Raw genomic sequence first — 23,600 nt, forward strand, 5'->3', positions numbered from 1 at the left:
TATGTGTATATGTCGAACACAAGTTGATGTATATATTTATAACACATGTATGTGTATGTATCTAACACAAGTATGTGTATATATCTAACATGTATGTGTATATGTCGAACACAAGTATGTGTATATATCTAACACATGTATGTGTATATGTCTAACACATGTACATGTATGTGTATATGTCGAACACAAGTATGTGTATATATCTAACACATGTATATGTTTATGTCTAACACAAGTATGTGCATATGTCTAATAGATATATGTGTCAATGTCGAACAAGTATGTGTATATTTCTAACACATTTTGTGTATATTTCTAACACATAATGTGTATATGTCTAACGCATATGTGTGTATATGTACCATGTATAAAGTGTAGTATATATCTGTGAAGTCAATATATGTGTAGTATATACAGGTGTGTACACAAGTACATATAACAGTGTAGTACATATAGGTGTATACGAGAGTACACATGGCTGTATATGGAATATGTTTTGTAACATACGTAAGCGTTCCTCGTACTGATGTTTTTTTCGTGCCTTGTGAACCTTTGTAGATCCGCTACGCTGAATGACAGTACGAATTGTCGTATATCAATTACCCGACTTGTTGATCCCCTGTGTCAATGTCAGTCAGAACAGTCCTTTGTGTCGGTGTAGGTGTCGGTGTCACAGCCCAGTAGGCAGTGGGTCAGTGTCTCCCCTGGGTGGGCGCTCCACGGTATGTGTCAATGGATGTAGGGTGGGATACAATGTTGTTTGACGCAGCAACATTCGACCTATATGACTGCGATCTGTAAATATTCGAGTCTGGGGCAGACAGTACAGACCATCGACCCAAGTAACTGAGATACGAGGTCATGCAATTACTGTGACTGACCACCCGATCCATTTACTCTCCTTTTACAAGCACGGGTTGCCATTGACCAGTACTGCTATTCTAAATCCCCACGGGTCGATAGGATTGTGCTGGTTCATATGGGATTGTTCTAAACAGGCATTGTGCTATTGTGCCTTCGAACAGAAGCATTGTTCGTTACGTACACAATAACTCATAACATAATTCATAGTTCTATATTCATCTTCACAAAGTTAGCAAGCATGGGTGTGATTTTGTTTTGATTTTTACTGTTTGACTTCTAATTAAGTCCTTTTGTTTGAAAGTTTATCGTAACTGATAATCAGAACTTAGATAAACACTGGCATATTGGCAAATAAACTGGCGTACAAAAGAAAGTACACACCCGGTTATTTTGGATTACTTTCCAAAAAGCGACGTAAATGTTTTGAAAAGAGTTTTTACAGTGATGTATAGGTCACAGACTTTCCTAATATTTGGCTAAAACACCACAGATATCGTGCACAACTGCAAAGTTGCCCGTCAAAATCACAACACTTTTCAAATAATCCCAAAACACCAGGTGTGTATTTTTTTGGGTACGTCAGTTTAACATAGCACTGACGATTGGATTCAACGTAACTGTCTCCGTGAATCAAAACAACCTAAGTTCTAGGTTGTCGTACAAAGTGTTCATTTTTATGGGCGAATATTTAACCCACAGGATAACTTTATCGATGTTGATATATTATCTTTTATTGATTAAAACGTATTGATTAAATTTCGAATTATTTGCAATATTGGTTTTGAAACACCTCTCATCCCAGCGTATAGTTCACGCAATGATTAATACATTTCAGGTACATTGGCTTCACTGCCGTTAGTTCAATTTCGCTGTCATAGTGACAAGATAGTGATACATTTCACAGCCGGTGCTGTCAATTTTAGTCGCGATTAACGCAGTTGAGTTATTGCGACAGGTGTAGCGTTCGCGAAGAATGATGCACATACCAAATGAAACATACCATCTCTCTGACATACTACCTGTAGAATACAGTTCTCATCACGCGTTTTCATCTGCACATGATTAAATGGTCATTTGAATTTCAATGGCTTCTGTACCATGTCTTCACAGCTAAATGCACATACGATGAAGACCTCTGTCTAAAGAAAGTATACACCCGTGCTTGACTCTCACTGGAAAGAAAACCCACGATAATCCTGGTTGTGTTTTAGACATTACATTTGCGGCCCTCGGCGACTGTTTTCAACCGAGTGACGTTTTGATTGCCTTCCTATTTTCAGGTACCGGTATATAATTTCTTTGGCATGGCCGTATTACTCTAAATGATGAGCGATACATGGTTTTTTGTCGTGTCACTATATAACGAAACAGAATGGAGCGTATCACAAAAACCACTCCTCGATGTTACTCAAGGGATACGGTTTGAGCTATTATATATAAGTTTGTCAGTGATGCTGATGACAACGACGACTGCGACTATGATGATGATGGTGATGGTGATGGTGAGGATGATGATGATGGTGGTGGTTGCTTTGGTCACAGAAAACTGCAATACTGACGAGGATGTTGATGATTCCACAACTCAGAACTCAAAGTATCTTACACTCTTACCACGGTCAAGTGTGGATTCAGATTGCATGATCAGCTCCCTGGGAAATATACCATACCAAACCTGGTTCAAGAATAACAGAAAGCCGTAATATTTGACATATACTCATGCTAATAATGGTTGTCACCCCCTTCAATTTTTTTAATTGTAGAGGGGGTGTGGAGTGGGGGTGTGGAGTGGGGGTGTGAGGTGTGTGTGGAGTTGGGGTGGGGAGGGGGTGACAACCATTATTGGCATGAGTATATATTGGAACAATTATCTAGTATCTGTTAATGAATATCGCCATGACATGAACATTCTGCTTTATCGATTTTAGCTCTGGAGGAATTACGTGCAATCCCACACTGTTTTAATTAGAAAAGATTCTGTCAAAATATTTTTAAAATATCAATGAATTTCTCTCCATGAAGTGTCCTATTATAACTCGGAATTATGTTATAAAAGACCCGGGCTGAAAAAATATGACACCCTTAAATTATCTCTGGAATGATGTCAGTTTCTGAGAACAAAACATTCTGTTCAGTAGGATTCAGACAGGGAGAACGGGAACTGAAACAATATGAACATTGAAATCCAGTAGAAACAGGTAGTTATTAACAGACATTTCGAACGGAACAGTATTCCTTTGCACTCCGAGGGGAGCCGGTGTAATGACCGACATATTTCATGTTCGGCACATAAGTGACAAAAATGCCATTCAATTAAAGTATATAACTATCGGATTCCAAGCTACTATTATCCCTGACAGAGTGACATATATATTTATTACGTATGCGGCACGCGCTGTTCAGGAGCTGCCATTTCTCCCCGCCAGCAGCCTTCACAAAGACCCGCCCTTCTACATGGACCCACGTCAAGTCGGCATTTCTGTGATACAAGTTGATAAATATCGTTATCGCTGTACATTCGCACGTGGAATGATTGTGAGAACGTTTTTGCTCGTGCATCTAAATTAACAGTGAAAAGTTCCATATATCAACCATCAGCTTTAACTGCTCAGTGGAGTTTGTATAGTTCAAAGCTGTAATTCTGCTTTTGATTAATAATTTGGATTGCAGATGACAAAGTCTTTAATTCCTAAAAAAACATTATATGTGTATTTGAAATTTGATATTATTAGCATATTGAATATTCATTGAATTCCATTTAGAGTTGGAAGAGGTTTAATAAGATTTACAAATAATCATCAAAGGATCGCATTGTCTTTTAGGTAAAAACCAACTCTGACCTTTGTGGCGAGCGGCAGTTAAAGTCATAGTAGCATGAGGACATTTTAGAATATTAATTATATGACAGAGGAAATAAAAAAATGTAATCAATTGAAATATCCAGGGGGTCCCTCATTAAAACAACAAGTGGTATCGATCGGGGGCAGTTCATAACAAGTGGTTTGATTGGCGGGCAGGTCAACTTGTGACTCATCCACGATAAATAACAGCAGTCGTTGCTGGCGGTGAAACCAGAGCATGTGTGTGCGTGTGCGTGTGTGTGTGTGTGAGAGAGAGAGAGAGAGAGAGAGAGAGAGAGAGAGAGAGAGAGAGAGAGAGAGAGAGAGAGAGAGAGAGAGAGAGAGAGAGAGAGAGAGAGAGAGAGAGAGAGAGAGAGAGAGAGAGAGAGAGAGATGGGAATATAATTATACTATTCCCCCAACAGCGGCATAGCAGCGGTGTAAAGCCGTGAATTAAGGAATTAATGATATAGCATATATTGCATATTGGAATCAAACAAACTTTCCCACTCATGTTAATACACATGTATATTTACAACACTTCATTTGGTGGGTGACTTCAGTCTAGGGCAGTGTGTTAGTTGAGGAGAGACCCTAAGAAAGTTGCAATGAAAAATAGCTTTCAAAGCTCAATATCCTTATAAAACGAAGAGTAGTATAACAAAGTATCCTTAGTATGAAGGTGTTATAACTTCAACTTGCAATCAGAATTAGAACCACGCGACTATGAATAGACTCAATGCATTTACGGAAATCAATGACATCGTAAAGCCAACTATAGACCTACCATGAAACTCTGTACAGCTATATTTGACAAAACATTGCGCAAATAGACGAGAAGTTCTTTCAGCGGACACCTGTTCAACACACGAGCTGAGAATAGAATCCATGATGTTCAATAACGCGTCATGTAGACGTCATACTACTGCAACAACACGCGTTTAGAATACATGTGTACAAATCGTATAAAGTATGCCAAGTTCATCAAATTACATTTTATTTACATGTAATTTAAAATTTAAAATACAAAAGGACAATTTGTTTTATTAAAACAACCCCCAACAGCACAAATATTCCAATAACTGAGACAAAATCCTTCATGGACGCCACAGGTAAACCTACGCTAGTTTCGTGAGATAATTCCTGTATATTTCAACACTGGCCCTCACCGACTCTAATCAATTTCTCCAAGCTTGTCTGTATTTCAGGGCCCTCGGGACATGACACAACACTGTGCGTATCGTAATATCGATCACGTGACCCTGCGCTGGGGCATCTATATTCCCTGAGTGAAATTGTATGACCAGATTCTGCCCGGCTCGTGTCTCGGTGAACTGGATGATTAAAGACACACGATGTGCCTATGTCAATGTGCTCAGGTCATATTTCAGTGATTAAAGATGCACCACATAGTGGTATTCAGATTATGTTCAAATGATTAAAGACACGCTATCGTCATGTCGTTATGTCGTTATATGTGTCACTAATGATGCGTCATATTATCAGATGTGGTCAGAGACTTTGTGTGGTTTCAAGTAAATGGTCATATATATCCATGAAAAGAGATGTGCGATGTATAATCACCCGTTTTCAGGTCGCATTTCAGTGATTTAACGTGTAGATTATAACTTTTCGTTGTGATGAATTGTAAAAGAAAAACTCGACACAACTCTCTGTGCAACTCGCTAACAGGTAGTATTCACCAATATTCCAGCAATATCATTACGAAATAGGCTTGCCCGTTTAGGAATCGAACCGGGTCTTCCACGTGACGAGCAAACTCTCTAACCATTAGGCTATCTCACCTCGATTATGACACATGATGTGTCATTGATGTATATATACGTTCAAGCGGTATGTTGTAAGCTTGCACAGGTAAAAACACAATACGTGACAGTAAGATACTGCTGATAAGAAGCGTGCACATTGGACGATTGACGTTGATCAAAACATCAGCCACTAGTCTTTAAACCAAGGTTGTTCGTGATACAGCTAAACTTTGTAAGCGGAGTAAAACAACACACATTACACAAAGAGACAGTAAAATAGGGTTCTAGAGGTGTTTATCAACTGTACTTATCATTTGTCTAGATGCGTGGGAACGATGTAAGATGAACATCTGAAATAAGGTTCATTGATCGTTAGATTCGTCCAATGCACAGTGCGGGTCATTTTCTAAATTTAAAGCTACACTAACGGGGTTTTTTGGCGTTCGTTGTTTACAAATTTTGTCTTAATGCCTCGAATATTGTGTGACCTGAACAATCATTATTATATATGTCTAGCTTCGTTTCTTTGTGTGTGTGTGTGATTATCTGCGGGTCGTAATATTATCTGAGGTTTATAAACTCAATATTATTATGGTAAAAATGTTGAGTTTGATTACACTGAAATACGGACGAATATATGTGTGCATCCTATGTAATAAAACTTGGACTATGAAAATAGCAACAATTTTCGCTGAATGCATACATTGCGATTATTGTTTAAACTTTCCTCCGCCTAACCACCTACTTTTATAGGGAAGAAGACGAAAAAAATAACTTCTTGACATGAAAATTTCCGATATACGTCCATTAATAATATTTAGCTACATTTTAGAGAATCTTGTTCAACATTCCTTTCAAAACAAGATAGAGAAATACCGCGATGAGGAAGGCGCGCAGTATTCAATTCACCACGCCGGAGGACGAAAGCCGATATCTTTCCTCAACTATCTACCAGGAAAATTAGACAATAGTTCATACGGAAACTTTCTCGGTTTTCCTCAACAATATAGGCCTGCGCGCACTGCTCCGATAATTGTAAATACAGGGAAAAGATAAAATGGACTGGATATTATTTTGTTACTCCACGCACACACTATGCATGTGTTCGTTGGCTGTCTCTGTTAAAACGAAGAAACTTGCACAATTTGGTTTTTTAAATTGTAAAATGTCCTTAGAATTATTCATACATCATCCTTTCGTTTGATGTATTTATGCGTAGCTTACTTTTGTTACAGTATATATTTAATGTACTGCCTTTCAAGAGACGTGTTCTTGTCTTTTTAATTATATGGTAATGGACACTTTTCCTACGTTGCTCTTTTTGTAGTTAAACTAAACATTTTGGCTTCATGAAACACATGCTTAAAGAAACCCTGACGTGAAGATTCCAACGAACAAATATCAATTTGTATAGACCAAACATTTCAATATAGAAATTACAATAAACAAACAAAATACATATTTGTTCAGGAATATTTGTGTTGCATAACACTCCTACAGCCGATAACACATCGGCCCTTCATCATCCTGGTATGCAATAATAATTACGTATTTTTTAAAAGCAAGTCCATTACTAAATGTTATAATAACATTAACAAGTTTTGAAATTGCACGAGGTATCTTTAAATTCGCAATGTGGCTCAAATTCCATTAACACGTTTTTCGTCATTCGTCTATAAAATACATATATTATTTACAGAACATTTCTCTGCATCATATATTTTTTTTTATTGATCACGATTTTTATACTGAATACAACATTTAAAGATAAGCTGATGTCGAAGTGCATATCTCACGCGAACATTCACGCAAAGCAAGCATTTGGGATAATGTTTTATGCGTTCTCCTCGGATTTCCGTCAAATCCTAAAAATACTGATGCGCAATGGAAATTATCAAAAAATACCTCCTTATAATAATTTAACCTAATTCATTGTGTAAACATATAGAATCATCCATCAAACATTTATTACAATGTGCTCACTTTAATACCCAACACAGACGTTCTTCATAAAGTATATCTTCTATCCGGCACCATACTCTTAGTTCCGGAGACACGTTTTTGTTTTCCAGTATTGCACCTAGCTGTTTATTTCATGTTTTGGTTAAACCATCGACAAAGCTTTCGTGTCAAACCCACATAGAGTTTTCTATCATACAACATTAAGCGGGAGCCCTGGTACAGCCCAACCGTTGCGTGGTAAAGCCTACTTCGGTCACCGCTGCATATCACCCCATACATGCTTGGATTAAGCCAATGTTTCGTACTGAATTAATATTTAATTCATACTTTGAATTTTTATGAAACTGCATATACTCTTAGGTATGAACAATCAAGAATAAATAACAAAGTTCGAAAATATCAAAACTGTTAAACCTGTGAATTCGTATTCGTATAATTTGAAACTTTATTAATATTATTTTGAATTGCATATTTATATTTTAAGAATTAATCATGTTTGTGGGATTATTTTTAAATTATCTAAAATATCTTATAATGGATATTTGCATGAGAAATTGTGGTTTAATTGTACATTACGAATGAATTTAATTCAGGTTCGTTGGTGTACATTCAGGATTAAATACTGACATTTCACATCCTCTTATCGGCCTATTGAAAACGAAATGTAAACAAACTTAATGAACTTCTGCATAAAAATAATCTTTCCTTTGATTAACTATCCCAACGATATTGTCGGGACATGTAAAGCACATAGAATGTTAATGCTCTATAATTCCAAACAAAAAAACAAGCACAACATGCTTGTTCCGGAGTAGGGATCATAAATAATGAAGAGATAATTCATTTGGTTTTGGTTGGTTGAATTTACATATTAATCCGGTTTGTATTCCCAACTGTCAACATGACATGTTCTCGTATTCAATAAACGCACGCTTATTGAATATAACAACGTCGTTGTGGAATACGTGATGCATTGAATATAGCCTACGTTGTTATAGAGTACGTGAAACATAGCATAACGTTGTTATAGAATACGTTAAACGTTGAATATAGCATAGCGGTGTTATAGAATACATGAAACATAGCATAGCGGTGTTATAGAATACGTGAAACGTTGAATATAGCATAGCGGTGTTATAGAATACGTGAAACGTTGAATATAGCATAGCGGTGTTATAGAATACGTGAAACATTGAATATAGCATAGCGGTGTTATAGAATACGTGAAACGTTGAATATAGCATAGCGGTGTTATAGAATACGTGAAACATTGAATATAGCATAGCGGTGTTATAGAATACGTGAAACATTGAATATAGCATAGCGGTGTTATAGAATACATGAAACATAGCATAGCGGTGTTATAGAATACGTGAAACGTTGAATATAGCATAGCGGTGTTATAGAATACGTGAAACATTGAATATAGCATAGCGGTGTTATAGAATACGTGAAACGTTGAATATAGCATAGCGGTGTTATAGAATACGTGAAACATTGAATATAGCATAGCGGTGTTATAGAATACGTGAAACATTGAATATAGCATAGCGGTGTTATAGAATACGTGAAACGTTGAATATAGCATAGCGGTGTTATAGAATACGTGAAACATTGAATATAGCATAGCGGTGTTATAGAATACGTGAAACATTGAATATAGCATAGCGGTGTTATAGAATACGTGAAACATTGAATTATATAGAATGTGATTCACAGAATATAGCATAGCGTTGTTGGAGAATACGTAAATCAATGTTTCAACGTTTGTTGGTTAGCTTACACACAAACACACACACTTACACGCACACACATAGATATATATAGGTCAGCGTGTCAAATATTACACGCAATGATTTTAATTACAAAGTGTTACACGTACGTCCGGATGTCGGATTCTGTACTTGAATACGCACGACATAATGTAAGATCTTAGTATTGATGCCATGGTTTTGGTGTTTGTAATTATTGACACCTCAGTTAAAGCTGGTCGTGAATGGCGTGTTATGAATCCAATGGCCCAGGTGTTACTGAAGTCTAATATTCGGCGCCACATTGTATATCGGCGATATGAATGGCGCATTAGTTGTCTGTGTAGTACTCTCGTCATATATCTACAGTTGTATAACACAAGTCATAAGCTAATACCAAGTTATTTTGTACAACCTGAGATTGAAGTGCGATACAGCATTATGCTTCTTTTGTAATATGACAAGATTAATTTCAACTTTGACACATGGAATGTTTGAATGAAAAGAAACTTGGTTATTGTACCTCAATTCAATAAGGGCATTCGGCGAATCTGAGAGGACATATGGATATGGGTTATCTACATTGGACTGATGTGTTGAGATGTAAGCTTCGTGAAACCCATTGTCATCGAACCTTCACATATATCATTCTGATAAATGAAGCTTTTTCGAATCCCAGCATCAATACTATTCCTGCCGCACCCCTCCCGGTGGTGACACGTTCCTCTCCTTCCCTCCCCACACCCCCTCCCCATACCCTCCCCATACCCCTTTCCATATCCCCATTCATCACCCATTCACACACCACAATTCAACGGCAAACAACCCGTACATAAGCTTGTGAATATCAAATGACTGCTTTCAGCCCTCTACCCACTACACACTATATCAGCTTACAACACATAAATGTACAGCTCACTCCAAACTCTGTTCTTTCTGCACTAATAAACACTAATACATTATCGTGAATTGTTGTAATAGCCTGCAAATATCTGCAATTTATTTTCCCAAATTGCTAGATTATTACTGTTTAATGTCTGGAACTACAACAAACTAGTTCTGTAGAAAACGGTATGCTATTAACTACGGTCGGTATTCCCGGCAAATTGGTCTGTTTGCTAAATCCATCTTAATTGAGGCAATAATTGAGTATAAATGTTACCGAGGTGTACATAGTCACACTGTACGACCTCTGACCCTGACGGGTTGTCAGCACTGATGTGAAACTGTTAAACCGCTTTAGGAACCATTACACAAACTGTCAGAACTCCCGACATTGCCAGTTTCCCTGTTGTCTATATATAATGGATACACATACTAAACGTTTAGAAATCGAAGTTCTTCACAGAAACGAGTATACATAATTCAGTTCCAATTAAAACACTATACAAATGCTTTAGCCTATATCTTTCAACTCCCCGGAATAACCGATACCCGCTGATGCACAGGGTTTCAGAGAACCACTTCACACCGAATCAAAGAACCAATGCAACTAAGTGAAACATGTGTATATAGAATGGCTTAACGCCATGCATATTTCAGGTACCATTCACATGAAACTTGTCGTCGTGCAGATTGTGGATCACAGGCACCTTGTCCCTCTTCCACCACCCCCTCTCCCAACGAAGTCCCCATGTTCACATAAGTACAAAAAGGTTAAGTTCATGTCTTCCGATAATGAAATACCCTTAGGCTCAGCGGTCGTAATGGTTAGCACTAGATTAGTCCACTTTCACGAAAATCGGCAGAGATATCAGTCTATTTATCGATCAGAATCAAATATATACGATGTAGGTATCCTTGGGGTTAGCCGTCGTGGGATGCACTGCGATGTTAAAAATAACACTGGATTTCCCTACTTCCTCATCGCACACGGGAAACTCGAGTATATTCACAAATATGTCATTAACAAGATATTTGATTTCATTCTGAAAAATACGTGTTATCCGATCACCTCTTCATTAAGACGATTTGACTTAGCGCATAATCACAGGCTTGTGACAATTGTTGATAAACCCAAGAAGCTTCAGTTCGCTGGCTAAACAACTCAGGTATAATGTCCTGTCGATGTGCATACACATGTTGCCTATGTGAGCGATTGTATTGGTATTATGGCACAGGTGTGGTCGGTCTGCAGCGATTACACGTTCACCTGTAATTAACGGCGGAGTCGTCAGCAGTATTTTCGTCGTTGTTGTTCACAAATATATGAGTGGATGTTCTTTTTGTAAGGGATTTCGTGCTTTTTTCGTTCTGACAGCAACATCAGTGTTGTGTTGCGCGTTGTAATTGTCAAGTATACCTGTGTTCGTTCCAAATTGAATAAAATACCTCCCGTTGGTTTGTTTTCATTCCATTTTATATTGGCATCTCACACAGGTGTATTCGGAAACAGGCGAACGGTGTACCTGTACATGCATGTGTGGATGCAATTAAGCAGGTAGATAACTCAACATGGTATTTAGTTAGACTGCGTGCAGAAGCCCAGCAGGGTTCAAATGGCAAACGTGTGACCCAGTCACACCCCGTCACAACTCAGCTGTTACGGGCGCACCTTTAATCAAAGGTATTGTTTCACCTGTAATCAACAACATCAAAAGATTCTCACCTGCGTAACAGCAACACACGAGAAACGCTGCAAAGATGGCAATTCCGAGTTTGACGTGTTCTAAGTACATCCACATGACGATTTGTTGTAGAACTCCCAGAAATACTCAGCCGCATTGATATGGGACGTGAAAACCTCCCAAGTCGTCCAAGCAGTGATAGACCATCAAAACTTGCCACCAGTCTTGAGAAATCATAACACACTCTCACTGCCGTCTGTCGAGGGCCTAGAAAACACTGTATCCATATCGTCTCCGCAGTGTCAACTCGGGACTTGACACTAAGAACGGTTAAGAGACATCCGTCTTACACCACTTTATAATTGCACTTTGGTTCACCATCCAAAACAGTCACCCTTGTTTAAAGCTCCGATGTAGAACGTAACACACATCTAGAACCGATGCAGCTCAGCCTTAGAGTGTAGCTTTAATTTGATGACGTGACACGGGTTGTTTGTAAACAAACGCCAACGGTTTCCAGATAGGCACTGACAAGTATGGTAAAATCCTTATCGCAAACCGGCCACAGTTCCACAAATCCTGGTCGCTACAGAGTGTTTCCACTAAAAACAGCTGTCCCATCCGCCGGCGTGTTCAGGTGGGTTGCACGCGAGAACACTACTCAACACCTTCTTCAGCTTTATGACAACAAACATCATCCCTCGACACTACCACGTGGTGCAGCGCCCATACGTACACAATATCAGTGCTTCAAAACTAGTTAGGTCATTTTAATGTTAATCAGGCGACCAGCGAAATTTGAGAATCTAATTTTACGTTCAGCTTATTTGCATAGGTTATATTACGATCGATAATCCGCGCTGGGGATAGCAACATTTTACCGTGTACTATTGATCGGTTTCGAGGCGACCCGTTTTAATTGCGCGGACGTACGGGGTGTCTCGAAACGGTCTGTTTGCCTGATGAATAATTTCTATCGAGCGGCGAACTGACGAATCACAAGCGAGAAAAGGCACGTGCGATACAGTCGGTGTTTTGATTGGTGCGCTATGCCGCATGTAGTATGACGGACGGTTAGTCTTTGTTGCGTTGGGAGTTAATTCATAGTATTGAAAAAACGCCACCTTAAAGTCAGGGACGGTATAAAAAGATTTGTGCATTTGGAAATAATACATCCCTGAAGTACAATGAATAAACCACGCGAAACGACATAGCATCTACTCTTTCAGGATTGACATGATGACGCGAAAATGTCAATTTCTGCGTGCACGTGGGAAAGCATAAACACGTGCTCTCTCACGCTCGCGGGATATTCACACCTTGACAACTTTCAACTGAAATCAATATCACCAATAAACACGCCACACAGAAATTCATAAAAACACAAAAAGCAAGGATCTTTGATTTATTACTTGAAATTTTGTTCTTCTCGAATCTGCCCCCGAAAATCTCCATTACCACCTGCTAAGGGGGCCATGAAACTCTGATGATGTTTATAAAGCACTTTGCACAAACTATAAACGCCATCATCTCGGAATTAAATCATAATGTCCAATGATTTATCTCATTCTGTGGTACCAAGAAGGCGATAAATGATTTTACGACGACGCGATCAGACTCGTTTTTAATATCACTTTCATAAATTCACCTTCTAACTATTTTATCATATTTGTCGACAAAGATGACATTATTAATTTCATTATTTTCCCGTTTTCTGAAATCTGCGTCGTATATGAAATCACATCAAATAACCCGCACAACGCTGTTGGCTTCAATTTGAAACTTGTTGCCATGTTGAAATCTTCATAGGTTTCAGAACAAATGAATCTCTCAAACTCTGAAAAAATATCATCATCAGTGTATGCAACATTTTGTAATATAAAATGTCATATTCTTTTGCAAATTCAGAAAAGTTTTAACGTCGACTTTTTACGGCGCTGAAGTGGAATGAGTTTCCAATGCTTGATGAGGGCTTGTTATTATATCTACTTGGCCCTAAATCCGTGTCAGTCTAACCCGATCGTCTCCATTGGAAACCGACTCAGTTTACTTTTTCTGCTAAGCATGTGACATGTTGAAACCAATGTTCGAAAACAACGACCTACGTTAGTAAACAAACACCAAAAGGGGGCGTATCAAAGACCGCAGTATCATTTACGCAAGGTATAGCCTCCGAAACAGCGCAATATCGGCGGAACAATTAGCCAACCATAGTGTTGTTGCACCATTGTAATAATCGGCTTTTGATGATAATAATCTCGGAGTTCTTATTACAAACCATTGTAAACAACTAACTGCATGTGAACATGTGACGTATGCATGCAGATTGGAGCTGTTTTACGACTCTATCGGGTGTAAACATAATTTTGTCAGATAACCGACATATTTCAATGTTTCAATTGGACAGTTCAAAATGATGACACGACTTTAGGTGACGGTTTCTAATTATTATTAACCACATGTGTTTTTTAGTCATTGAATACAACATTTTGCTTTTATCCAACCAGTAAATGAGGCGTGTTGTGAATTGACGAAACAATGTTCTGTTTATCCCCGACACCTATAAACTGCCATGTCGCTTACGAACTGTGACTAATGGACGACAGCAGATGCATACACACCTTCGATGGCGAGTAAACATGAAACCAAGAAGAAAGTATTCAGCACTGAAGTAGTAGCTACCGGAATGACGGTGTTTCGGTGATTGTTTTCAGCATGGAAACGTTTTCATACGTTTGTAATGTGTTGGTCAGATCTAATTTTCAAGTCTATACTTTCTTTGACATGCAGTTATGTCATCAAAACTAAAACCATTAAAATTATATCAACGTAATTACGTTAATGGAGTGTGTGAATGATGTGTCAATATCCGTCAACGTGACTCCTAGGGTATATTACACAATCATAATGTGTACAATTATTTTAATTATTTTCATTGCATAATCGACGGGTCAGCAATCAACTCGTCACTCGTTTATGTAACACTATGTAACTCTGATCAAGCGATTATTTTTGCAACACGTGTTTTAAAAGAACAATAACAGGTTCGCTCTGTTATTATTAATTGTTGCTTGGCCACAAGGCAAAACACCCTTAAACTGGAGAGTTAATTGTTTCCGAACACTTTCCTTATAATGAAGCCTTCAGCCTCTGTTCGGTTGTTGCAATTAAGCGATCTCCACTACAATTAGGTATTTTAATAGCTCTCAGATACTTCAAGGATCTGTCGCAGGTACAAGCTTCAGGTAAATATTCCTGGTCGACATAATGTGAAGTGTTTTGAGAACCTGATCATATGTTGCCGACGACAATTGGCCAGGTAAAATACGGGTGTTTTCGTGTGTTTTAAAACCACTTGGTCTCGCTCGGCCGATTTCAAAGGATCTGATTCGAGAACAACGCTGTTAGGAGCTCGTGTTTAATGTAAGAAGATGGGAGAATGAAACGTGCTGTGAAGAGTTCCGTGAAGTAGTTGTTGAGGGGTTGTGTGTTTCGGGCTTGGAAGATGAAGAGCCTGTTTTGATAAACTTACGTGCACTTAGTGCATGAGTGTGTTAATGTACATGTGTTATACAAAACATGATTTCTTTCTGTATGAAAACAGACTAACTACATTGAGATATCTTTTGACGAGTTAAACCAAGGTGGAACGAAGATTTAAATGTTTGTTTCCAAAATGAAATACGAATTTGTTCTTTTGTTTGAACATTTTAATTTTTATCGCCCGAATATAAATATGTCAGAATCGATCCTTTTAGAGAGAGGTACTTAGAAAACAGACAAAACAGTTTATTCGACAGTTCACAACCAATAAAGGAAAACACATTAGCTGAAGTACAGCTGAGATGGTTTATCTTTTAGATAAAAACCCCAAGATAATTGGGTATTTTTAGATTTCTCATTATATTCATTATATTATTATGTTTTTAAATGAATTACGAAGAAAAGCGACTGTACATTAAAATAGCGACGATATTTACATTTCGCTGTTGGATTGTAAGGTTTCACCATAGCGGTCAGCGATATATGAGGTCTAGCTGAGTGGACGAAACAGCCGGTAGATGGTTTGTATCCGATGCATAGATTAAAATCCCCGAATAAATGGACATAAACATGGTCGAAACAATTCATTATTTGAAATTTGAAAATAGAGATTACCAAAAAATCGCGAATTACCGTTAACAAAGGGCAACCCACTTGTCCACAAATACAAAAAAATCGAATGTTGCGTTCGGGCGTTGCGTTTTATTATCGATTTTCCGGTTCACAGAGAAGACCAGCTGTTGCCAATGAATAGCCTTGTCAAATCCAACCCGAGGCCATGACGCCACACTTCTTATGTTTTTTTCTGGCAGGTGGGACGGGGAAGTGCAGATACGGGGCAGTAACAGCTCTTAGATTTTTCAAATCTAACAAAGCATTGTCCAATCACGACTGATAAATTATTAGAGATAAAGAATGATCGACTGAGGAATAGTAAATAAAATTGTCCCAGATTTTATATAATCACATTGATTATGTCAGAAAGAAATTACTTCAAGAACAACCTCCCGGATTTTTCTACGAGATAAATCCTGTACGTAAGCTGTCTTTGTTTACATAAATTAATTTTTTCATGAAATTATAACATTTATTGCAACAAAACATAATTTTACGCCTAAGTTAGAGAAATTCGTTTTGGTTAAATTGTTATAAAGTAATGGAGCAAATACATAATTATGTGTGTGTGTGTGTGTGTGTGTGTGTGTGTGTGTGTGTGTGTGTGTGTGTGTGTGTGTGTGTGTGAGAGAGGAGGGGACGGGAGGGGTGTGTGTCTATTTCTCTATTATTGTTGACGGAACCTACTTCAACTAATTCCTCATAAAATCGATATATTGGGTAATAGTTTGTTTATGCTTAGCATGGGATAATCATAACATTGAACTCAGTTTTCAAACCAGGATGACGCACAGGTGATTACAGATATCAATATATCTTTCTTATGACATAATACGCATTTTAACAATTTAAATAATTTCTAATTCGCAGGTTATAATTTAGCGCCATTTTTCCAGGCTCCATAAAAGACAGGAAATACACTCGTCCCACTTGCCGCATTTGTGTATGTTTGATTTTCCTATCAAAAATTTGAAGATCAGTCTTGCCTGTACGACCCCTCTCCTTCTGCTGTTGTTGCATGCATTTTCTAAAAAAACCGCAGCAAACCTCACTCATTCACTTGGATATCATTGCTTGTATTCGTCTGATAACAAAGGTTACCATCTAATCAGTAACAAAGTTCAGTTCTTCCGGTGGTACGAGTCATTTCTTTTGTAATTCATTTGCCCGGGAACGTATGCAATTTGACAGATGTAAGGGTCATCAAGAGAAATGCTATTTTCTAACATGAAAACATCGATCGTAATTGCTGACGTAATAAGGCTAATATTAGCCAAATGGCACATTTACTAAAAAAGACAAATCACCAAATTTTCACGAGAATGTCAAAAGTCAAATCCATGATAAAATTATTTAGATTGAATATGATGTGATGAAATTGTTTAGATTAAATATGATTGAATTTGACTTTTCAATCAAATACATTGATACGCTTCACTTGGCATTGCATCCGGAATAGAAATGCGATGCGTGTCAACTCATCTTGGTAAACAAATGAGCGGTGTGATCATGTGACAGCCGGAAAGTGGTTACTTTACGACAACAATGCGGATTTCGGCAGGGAGTATTGTCAGCGACACCTATCGGTCGGATGTTGTTACCAAGAGCAAGGATATGGCAACCAAGGCACGCGGCATGCAAAAAGGCTAATCGCTATAATTAGTGAAGGGGCAATTAACATTATTCCTGACAGCTGATCAAAATGGCGACGCACGTGCAGAGTGGTTACCGGTCATGGCTCCAGCGGATAACGCATGCGCACAAGAGAATTCGTACTTCACGAAAATCCTTTTAATTGATTTCAAGAATTTCATTTCCTAACCTTAAGGCCATTTTCGTTTTTGCAACAAAAGTGCCCCCGGAACAAGCACTTGCGTGTTAGGTTAAGAAAAATACAATTTTAATAAACCCTTATTTTGCAACAATCTTGACTGTGCGAAAATTGAGGAAACGATTGAAAACATATTGGACTAACCTTGACCTACTAAGACGAATTGTTTCTACCAGAACTATAGCTGTAGCACTTTAAACACTATTTATCGCAACTCAACAGATCGATGCGGAGGTTTATTTGAGAGAGTGTTCATTCAGAGCCCATACAACTTACAGGGCACCGCAGCTTGTCTTGTCAATACTTCCTCTGGGAAAGTGACGGTAAAGTTACCACAGGGCTGGGAGCTGAACATTTCTCATAACATTATGTCTACAAATACAGATATGATGAATTCAGATGGAAGTTAATGTCTTCACAAAAATATTTAAATCCACATACACTTATCATCCGCAGGCTTTACATTTTACGATTTTTGGACTTTTGGATTTGCAATACGCTTATCATGGTCATTTCATGCCTAAAGTTGCTATTTCTGTTCTCTGACTTCCACTGGAGAAGGTTACACTGTGGATGTGGATGTCGGCGTGGTAATCACTCTCTCCTACAAGTATACAGTAGTGGAACGTTTCTCCTGTTCTGATCAACACGTATTTCTTGACTTGACATCACATAGTAAACAGATTATGCATGATGATGAATTAGGTCTGACTATAACATCGTTGTTTAATTTATCCCGATGAACTAGATTTCTGTCAAAAGAAACTTATTCTATCGAATATCAATACGATAACAGTATGATAAAGTAATAGAATTACGTAAACCTGAGAGGTTTAAATGATAAATAATGTATAGGAAACTTCTTGAACGTAATGTTCATTCCTCCTGACCCTCTCCCTCTTTGTGGTTCAAAACATACGATAAATCGATAAAAATGTATTTTTGAAAACAGTTGAATCAGTTTGCAAGGGAATGAGAATTGCTTGTAGAACGTGGAGCCATTGATTTAGATTTCCCTTTAAGGACATTGATTTTATTCCACGTATAAAGAAAATATGCAAATAATTACCTCTCAGACACCCCTGTCTCTCTCGTTTCAAAAATGATTTAATCGGAAGACACATTTGTTGAATAAAGAAATGCTGTTGTGGACCGAGACGGATGGATTGAGAGACGGAACGAATGACGTATTTTTGGGAGAATACAGGAATGGACATATATATATATGTACATGGAAGTTCAGCTGATGAGAACGGTACCGTTCCATGTGAAATTTCCAGCATAATCAATATCCTGATTAATGATACTTAGTTTGGAGTAATGTACCTCATAGACTAACAGGTTCCACACTGGCTATGTATTTTTATATGTTTATCAAATGTCTTTAAGTACAGATTATGATGAAATATTAAAAGAGGTAGTATATTAGTGCTTCTGTGAAAGACTGGTTGTGTATACATCTAACACAGACGTCGACTAATACAGAAGTCACACGTTAAAAATACCAAATAAATATCAGGATAAATTAATGAAGAAAGGAAGTGTCCACGAGATAAACCCGGTAACATCTGTCAGGGTTGATTATTCACGATTAACTGATTAATTTGTTTATCTTGAAAATACCAACAACATGTACTTTGTTGGGAAAAATATTTTTGCAAACTCGCAAGGTGTAAGCATCGCGTTAATAATAAATCAGTTTACTGAACCTAGAAATTAAAAAATGCGGATTATGATTTGTTGGTTTTTTTCATAAAGCGTCACTCAGATATTCATTATGATCGCATTTATACTCCTACCTGGCTGTTCTAGACCATGTGTCTGCACCGGAAGGAAGTGGCGCCATCTATCCTAGGAGGGGAGATAATTCATCATGTGCTGTCACATGTTTAATCAGTTGCGTTTCTAGTACAAGCTCGATTAATTTAATCACGCAACGCATGGCACTTGGAACACGGATTAATGACAAGATTAAATCTCAAAAATGTATGTTGTTTACACAACCCGACTAGCAATAGCAACAAAACGTCGTAGCAAACTTGAAATAATGCAAATGGGATGATTAACATAATCGAACAAGTGTCTAGAAATGGTTAGACACTCGTGTGAGTGCACTTCTTTATTTGGCGACCCTGTCTAAGTAGTCTGAAGTTTTTGTGTCTTTGAGAACCAATAGAAGAGAAGCAGAAGTATTCTTAATGGCACCTTTATCATATTGTTCCGATGATGTCATGCGTGTACATGTTTCCACAAGCTGACAAGGTGTCTGGATAGATGTGTTTTCCGGGCCTAAAAGACACTGGGTCTTGGTCCCAAGGGACACGTGTGAAGCCGAAGTACAAATGGTGACGTTTTCCTCAAAGTTGTCTCCCCTGATTTATGAAGTCAAAAGGTTATGATTAGGCCTCAAACTCCTAAATCTAAAAGCGTTTTTCAAGACCTGAAAATAAATCTGTCATTCACGCATGTGCTAGATCCTGTATGTTATATTTAAATCGTATCGCCCATTCCACTGTGTCAAAGTTCATGCATGTCCTTGATCTGGTACCTCGTAGTTCATGCATATGCTATCTCCGGTTTTTCGTAGTTCATGCATGTCTCTCACACCTAGGCCTGTGTGGACAGTTTTTGCATATCCAAGATCATGGTTTCCATTGTATATTCACACCCTTGATCCCGTGTTTCAGTTATTCTTGTACACCTCAAATTCGAGTATCTCGTGGTTTCTGTGATTCTCGCGACCCATAAACCAAGCATATCTCAAACACTGTTTATCACAGTTCATGCATGTCCTATATAATATATTTGCATAATTCAAGCAATTCCTAGTTACCCCATTTCGAAGTTCATTCATATCCGAAACTGATTATGATAGTGAGTGCACGTATATCCTATATCCTGTATCCAACAGTCCAACCATATCCTAGCTAGTTCATGCATCTTGTAATTCATGATTTATGCATGCTTCAGATTAATGTGCATAATGCATCTCAGGTTTCGGTATCACAGATTATTGTATAACATAGTTCGCACATGCGTAAGTTCATATGGTTCATGCCTGCATAGAGTATTGTATCACAAGATTCATCTAAACGGAGATTCATATATCGCCGCACAGGGACTGTTGTCTACAAAATCATGTGATACATGTTGGGAAACTGTAACCAAAAGATGTCATGCATTATTGCACCACACGGTTCGCATATATATCAGTTCATGCATGACACTGTACGTATAAACATTGCCTCATGCATGACACTGTACGTACATACATTGCTTCATGCATCACACTGTACGTACATACATTGCTTCATGCATCACACTGTACGTACATACATTGCTTCATGCATCACACTGTACGTACATACATTACTTCATGCATCACACTGCCCGTACATACATTGCTTCATACATCAAACTGTACGTACATACATTGCTTCATGCATCACACTGTACGTACATACATTGCTTCATGCATCACACTGTACGTACATACATTACTTCATGCATCACACTGCCCGTACATACATTGCTTCATACATCAAACTGTACGTACATACATTGCTTCATGCATCACACTGTACGTACATACATTGCTTCATACATCAAACTGTACGTACATACATTGCTTCATGCATCACACTGTACGTACATACATTGCTTCATGCATCACACTGTACGTACATACATTACTTCATGCATCACACTGCCCGTACATACATTGCTTCATACATCAAACTGTACGTACATACATTGCTTCATGCATCACACTGTACGTACATACATTGCTTCATGCATCACACTGCCCGTACATACATTGCTTCATACATCAAACTGTACGTACATACATTGCTTCATGCATCACACTGTACGTACATACATTGCTTCATGCATCACACTGTACGTACATACATTACTTCATGCATCACACTGCCCGTACATACATTGCTTCATACATCAAACTGTACGTACATACATTGCTTCATGCATCACACTGTACGTACATACATTGCTTCATGCATCACACTGTACGTACATACATTGCTTCATGAATCACACTGTACGTACAAACATTGCTTCATGCATCACACTGTACGTACATACATTGCTTCATGCATCACACTGTACGTACATACATTGCTTCATGCATCACACTGTACGTACATGCATTGCTTCATGAATCACACTGTACGTACAAACATTGCTTCATGAATCGCACTGCCCTTACAAACATTGCTTCATGAATTGCACTGCCCTTACAAACATTGCTTCATGAATCGCACTGCCCTTACAAACATTGCTTCATGAATCGCACTGCCCTTACAAACATTGCTTCATGCATCACACTGCCGTACATACATTCTTTCATGCTTCAGACAGCCCGTGGAAAACATTGCTTCATGCATTAACCTGTTCGAACATACATTGCTTCATGCATCACACTGTACGTACATACATTACTTCATGCATCACACTGTCCGTACATACGTTACTTCGTGCATCACACTGTTCATGCATGCATGAATTCATACATCACACTGTTCATGAATACATGGATTCATGCACCGCAGATTTCATCGAAACATGGATTCCAGAAATCTGATGGTCAGCCTGCCTGCAGTGACCACTTCGGGGACACCCAGTCCAGCCATGTGCTGACCACATTGGTTGAGCTGACCATGTGAGGTATGTGTCTTGTAACAGCGAGACATACACTTTGCCGAGCTGTAGATAATGAAGACACGGCTTTGTTGAATAGAAGATCAGACAAAAACGTGAAATTGTTTTAGCAAGTTCATATTTATGTTTGACATTAAAATTGAAATGATTAGAAATTTGAATACTGCACGCATCATATTGTGATTGAGAGTATTGGTTCAACTAGTCGGCGGTTGTGTGGTTAGATTGATGAGCTCAGTGTAATGGATTTTAAATACAAGTAGAAGATATAAGCGTAACCGATTTATGGACTTTAAAAAAAATCGTGTCTTTGGGGGAAATTCTCTTGACATTTCAAAAGATCTGCATTCTAAAATATAGAACATTTTATGAAAAAAGCAAAACAAAAAAATCACAGCGATAACCACAAATATAATTTCAATGATATCATATTACATTGTTTCCTTTGAACAAAAATCCTGACTTTGTTAACATGACAATGTGACAAGCGCAATAAATTATTTATTTACAATCAGCTTATCAAAGAAACTTGAAATCATTCGAATTAACTGCGTAGATTAACTCAGGTAACTAAATATTGTGTCAGCAAATTTGAAATCAAAGGGCAATCTGATCTAATCAAGCAATGTTTACTCCTACAAATAACTAACCTACTGGTTAATAAAGGTAGGACATATATCCCAAATGGAATATGTTGTTAATTGTACTTTATATATCACCGTGCCGATTGTGCTTTGAGCATTGTTAATGAAAACGACTGAACACAAAGGAAGGCGTACTCCTGCAAAGATTGGCTTACAAACATATTGTAGGATACATCGCTCCCCTACTACCCCAGATGCTGGCTTCGCGCTAGCTGTATGGATTTGCATTGTAAGGAGTGGTGAAAGCTATCGACCATCATCAGCTAATACCAACCCATGTCACAGGAGCGGTGGTATTTGTACTGTTTTCAAATATGTCTTCCTTATTCAATGCGCTGTTGATTAACTAAAGAGCTTCTAAATAACGCTAATTTGAGCCTCCAAAGAGTTTCAGTGGTAAAAATCGATACTTGAAAAGAAGAAACAAACACCATAACGAGGTCGCCAAACAGTGCTGCTTTGTTACGTATATAGAAAAATGCATTACCCTCGTTGCTGTTACGACTGCCGCAAAGCGGATTCTCTTGTGAACTACGT

The 23,600-nt window shown here is 38.0% G+C and overlaps 1 protein-coding gene across 1 annotated transcript in view; it reads right to left on the bottom strand.

The window, feature by feature from the left end:
- Positions 1 to 12,560, bottom strand: part of LOC124289996 (Down syndrome cell adhesion molecule homolog) — a 117,719-nt gene extending 105,159 nt beyond the window's left edge. Inside the window, exon 1 of the mRNA XM_046726656.1 lies at positions 11,792 to 12,560. Coding sequence (XP_046582612.1) covers positions 11,792 to 11,867 — 76 coding nt within the window. The 5' untranslated portion in view covers positions 11,868 to 12,560. The remainder of the gene's footprint in view (positions 1 to 11,791) is intronic.
- Positions 12,561 to 23,600: the final 11,040 nt, after the last annotated feature.

This window comes from Haliotis rubra, unplaced genomic scaffold (genome assembly GCF_003918875.1).
Source record: "Haliotis rubra isolate DU_JTF1 unplaced genomic scaffold, ASM391887v1 Scf454, whole genome shotgun sequence".
NCBI lineage: Eukaryota > Metazoa > Mollusca > Gastropoda > Lepetellida > Haliotidae > Haliotis > Haliotis rubra.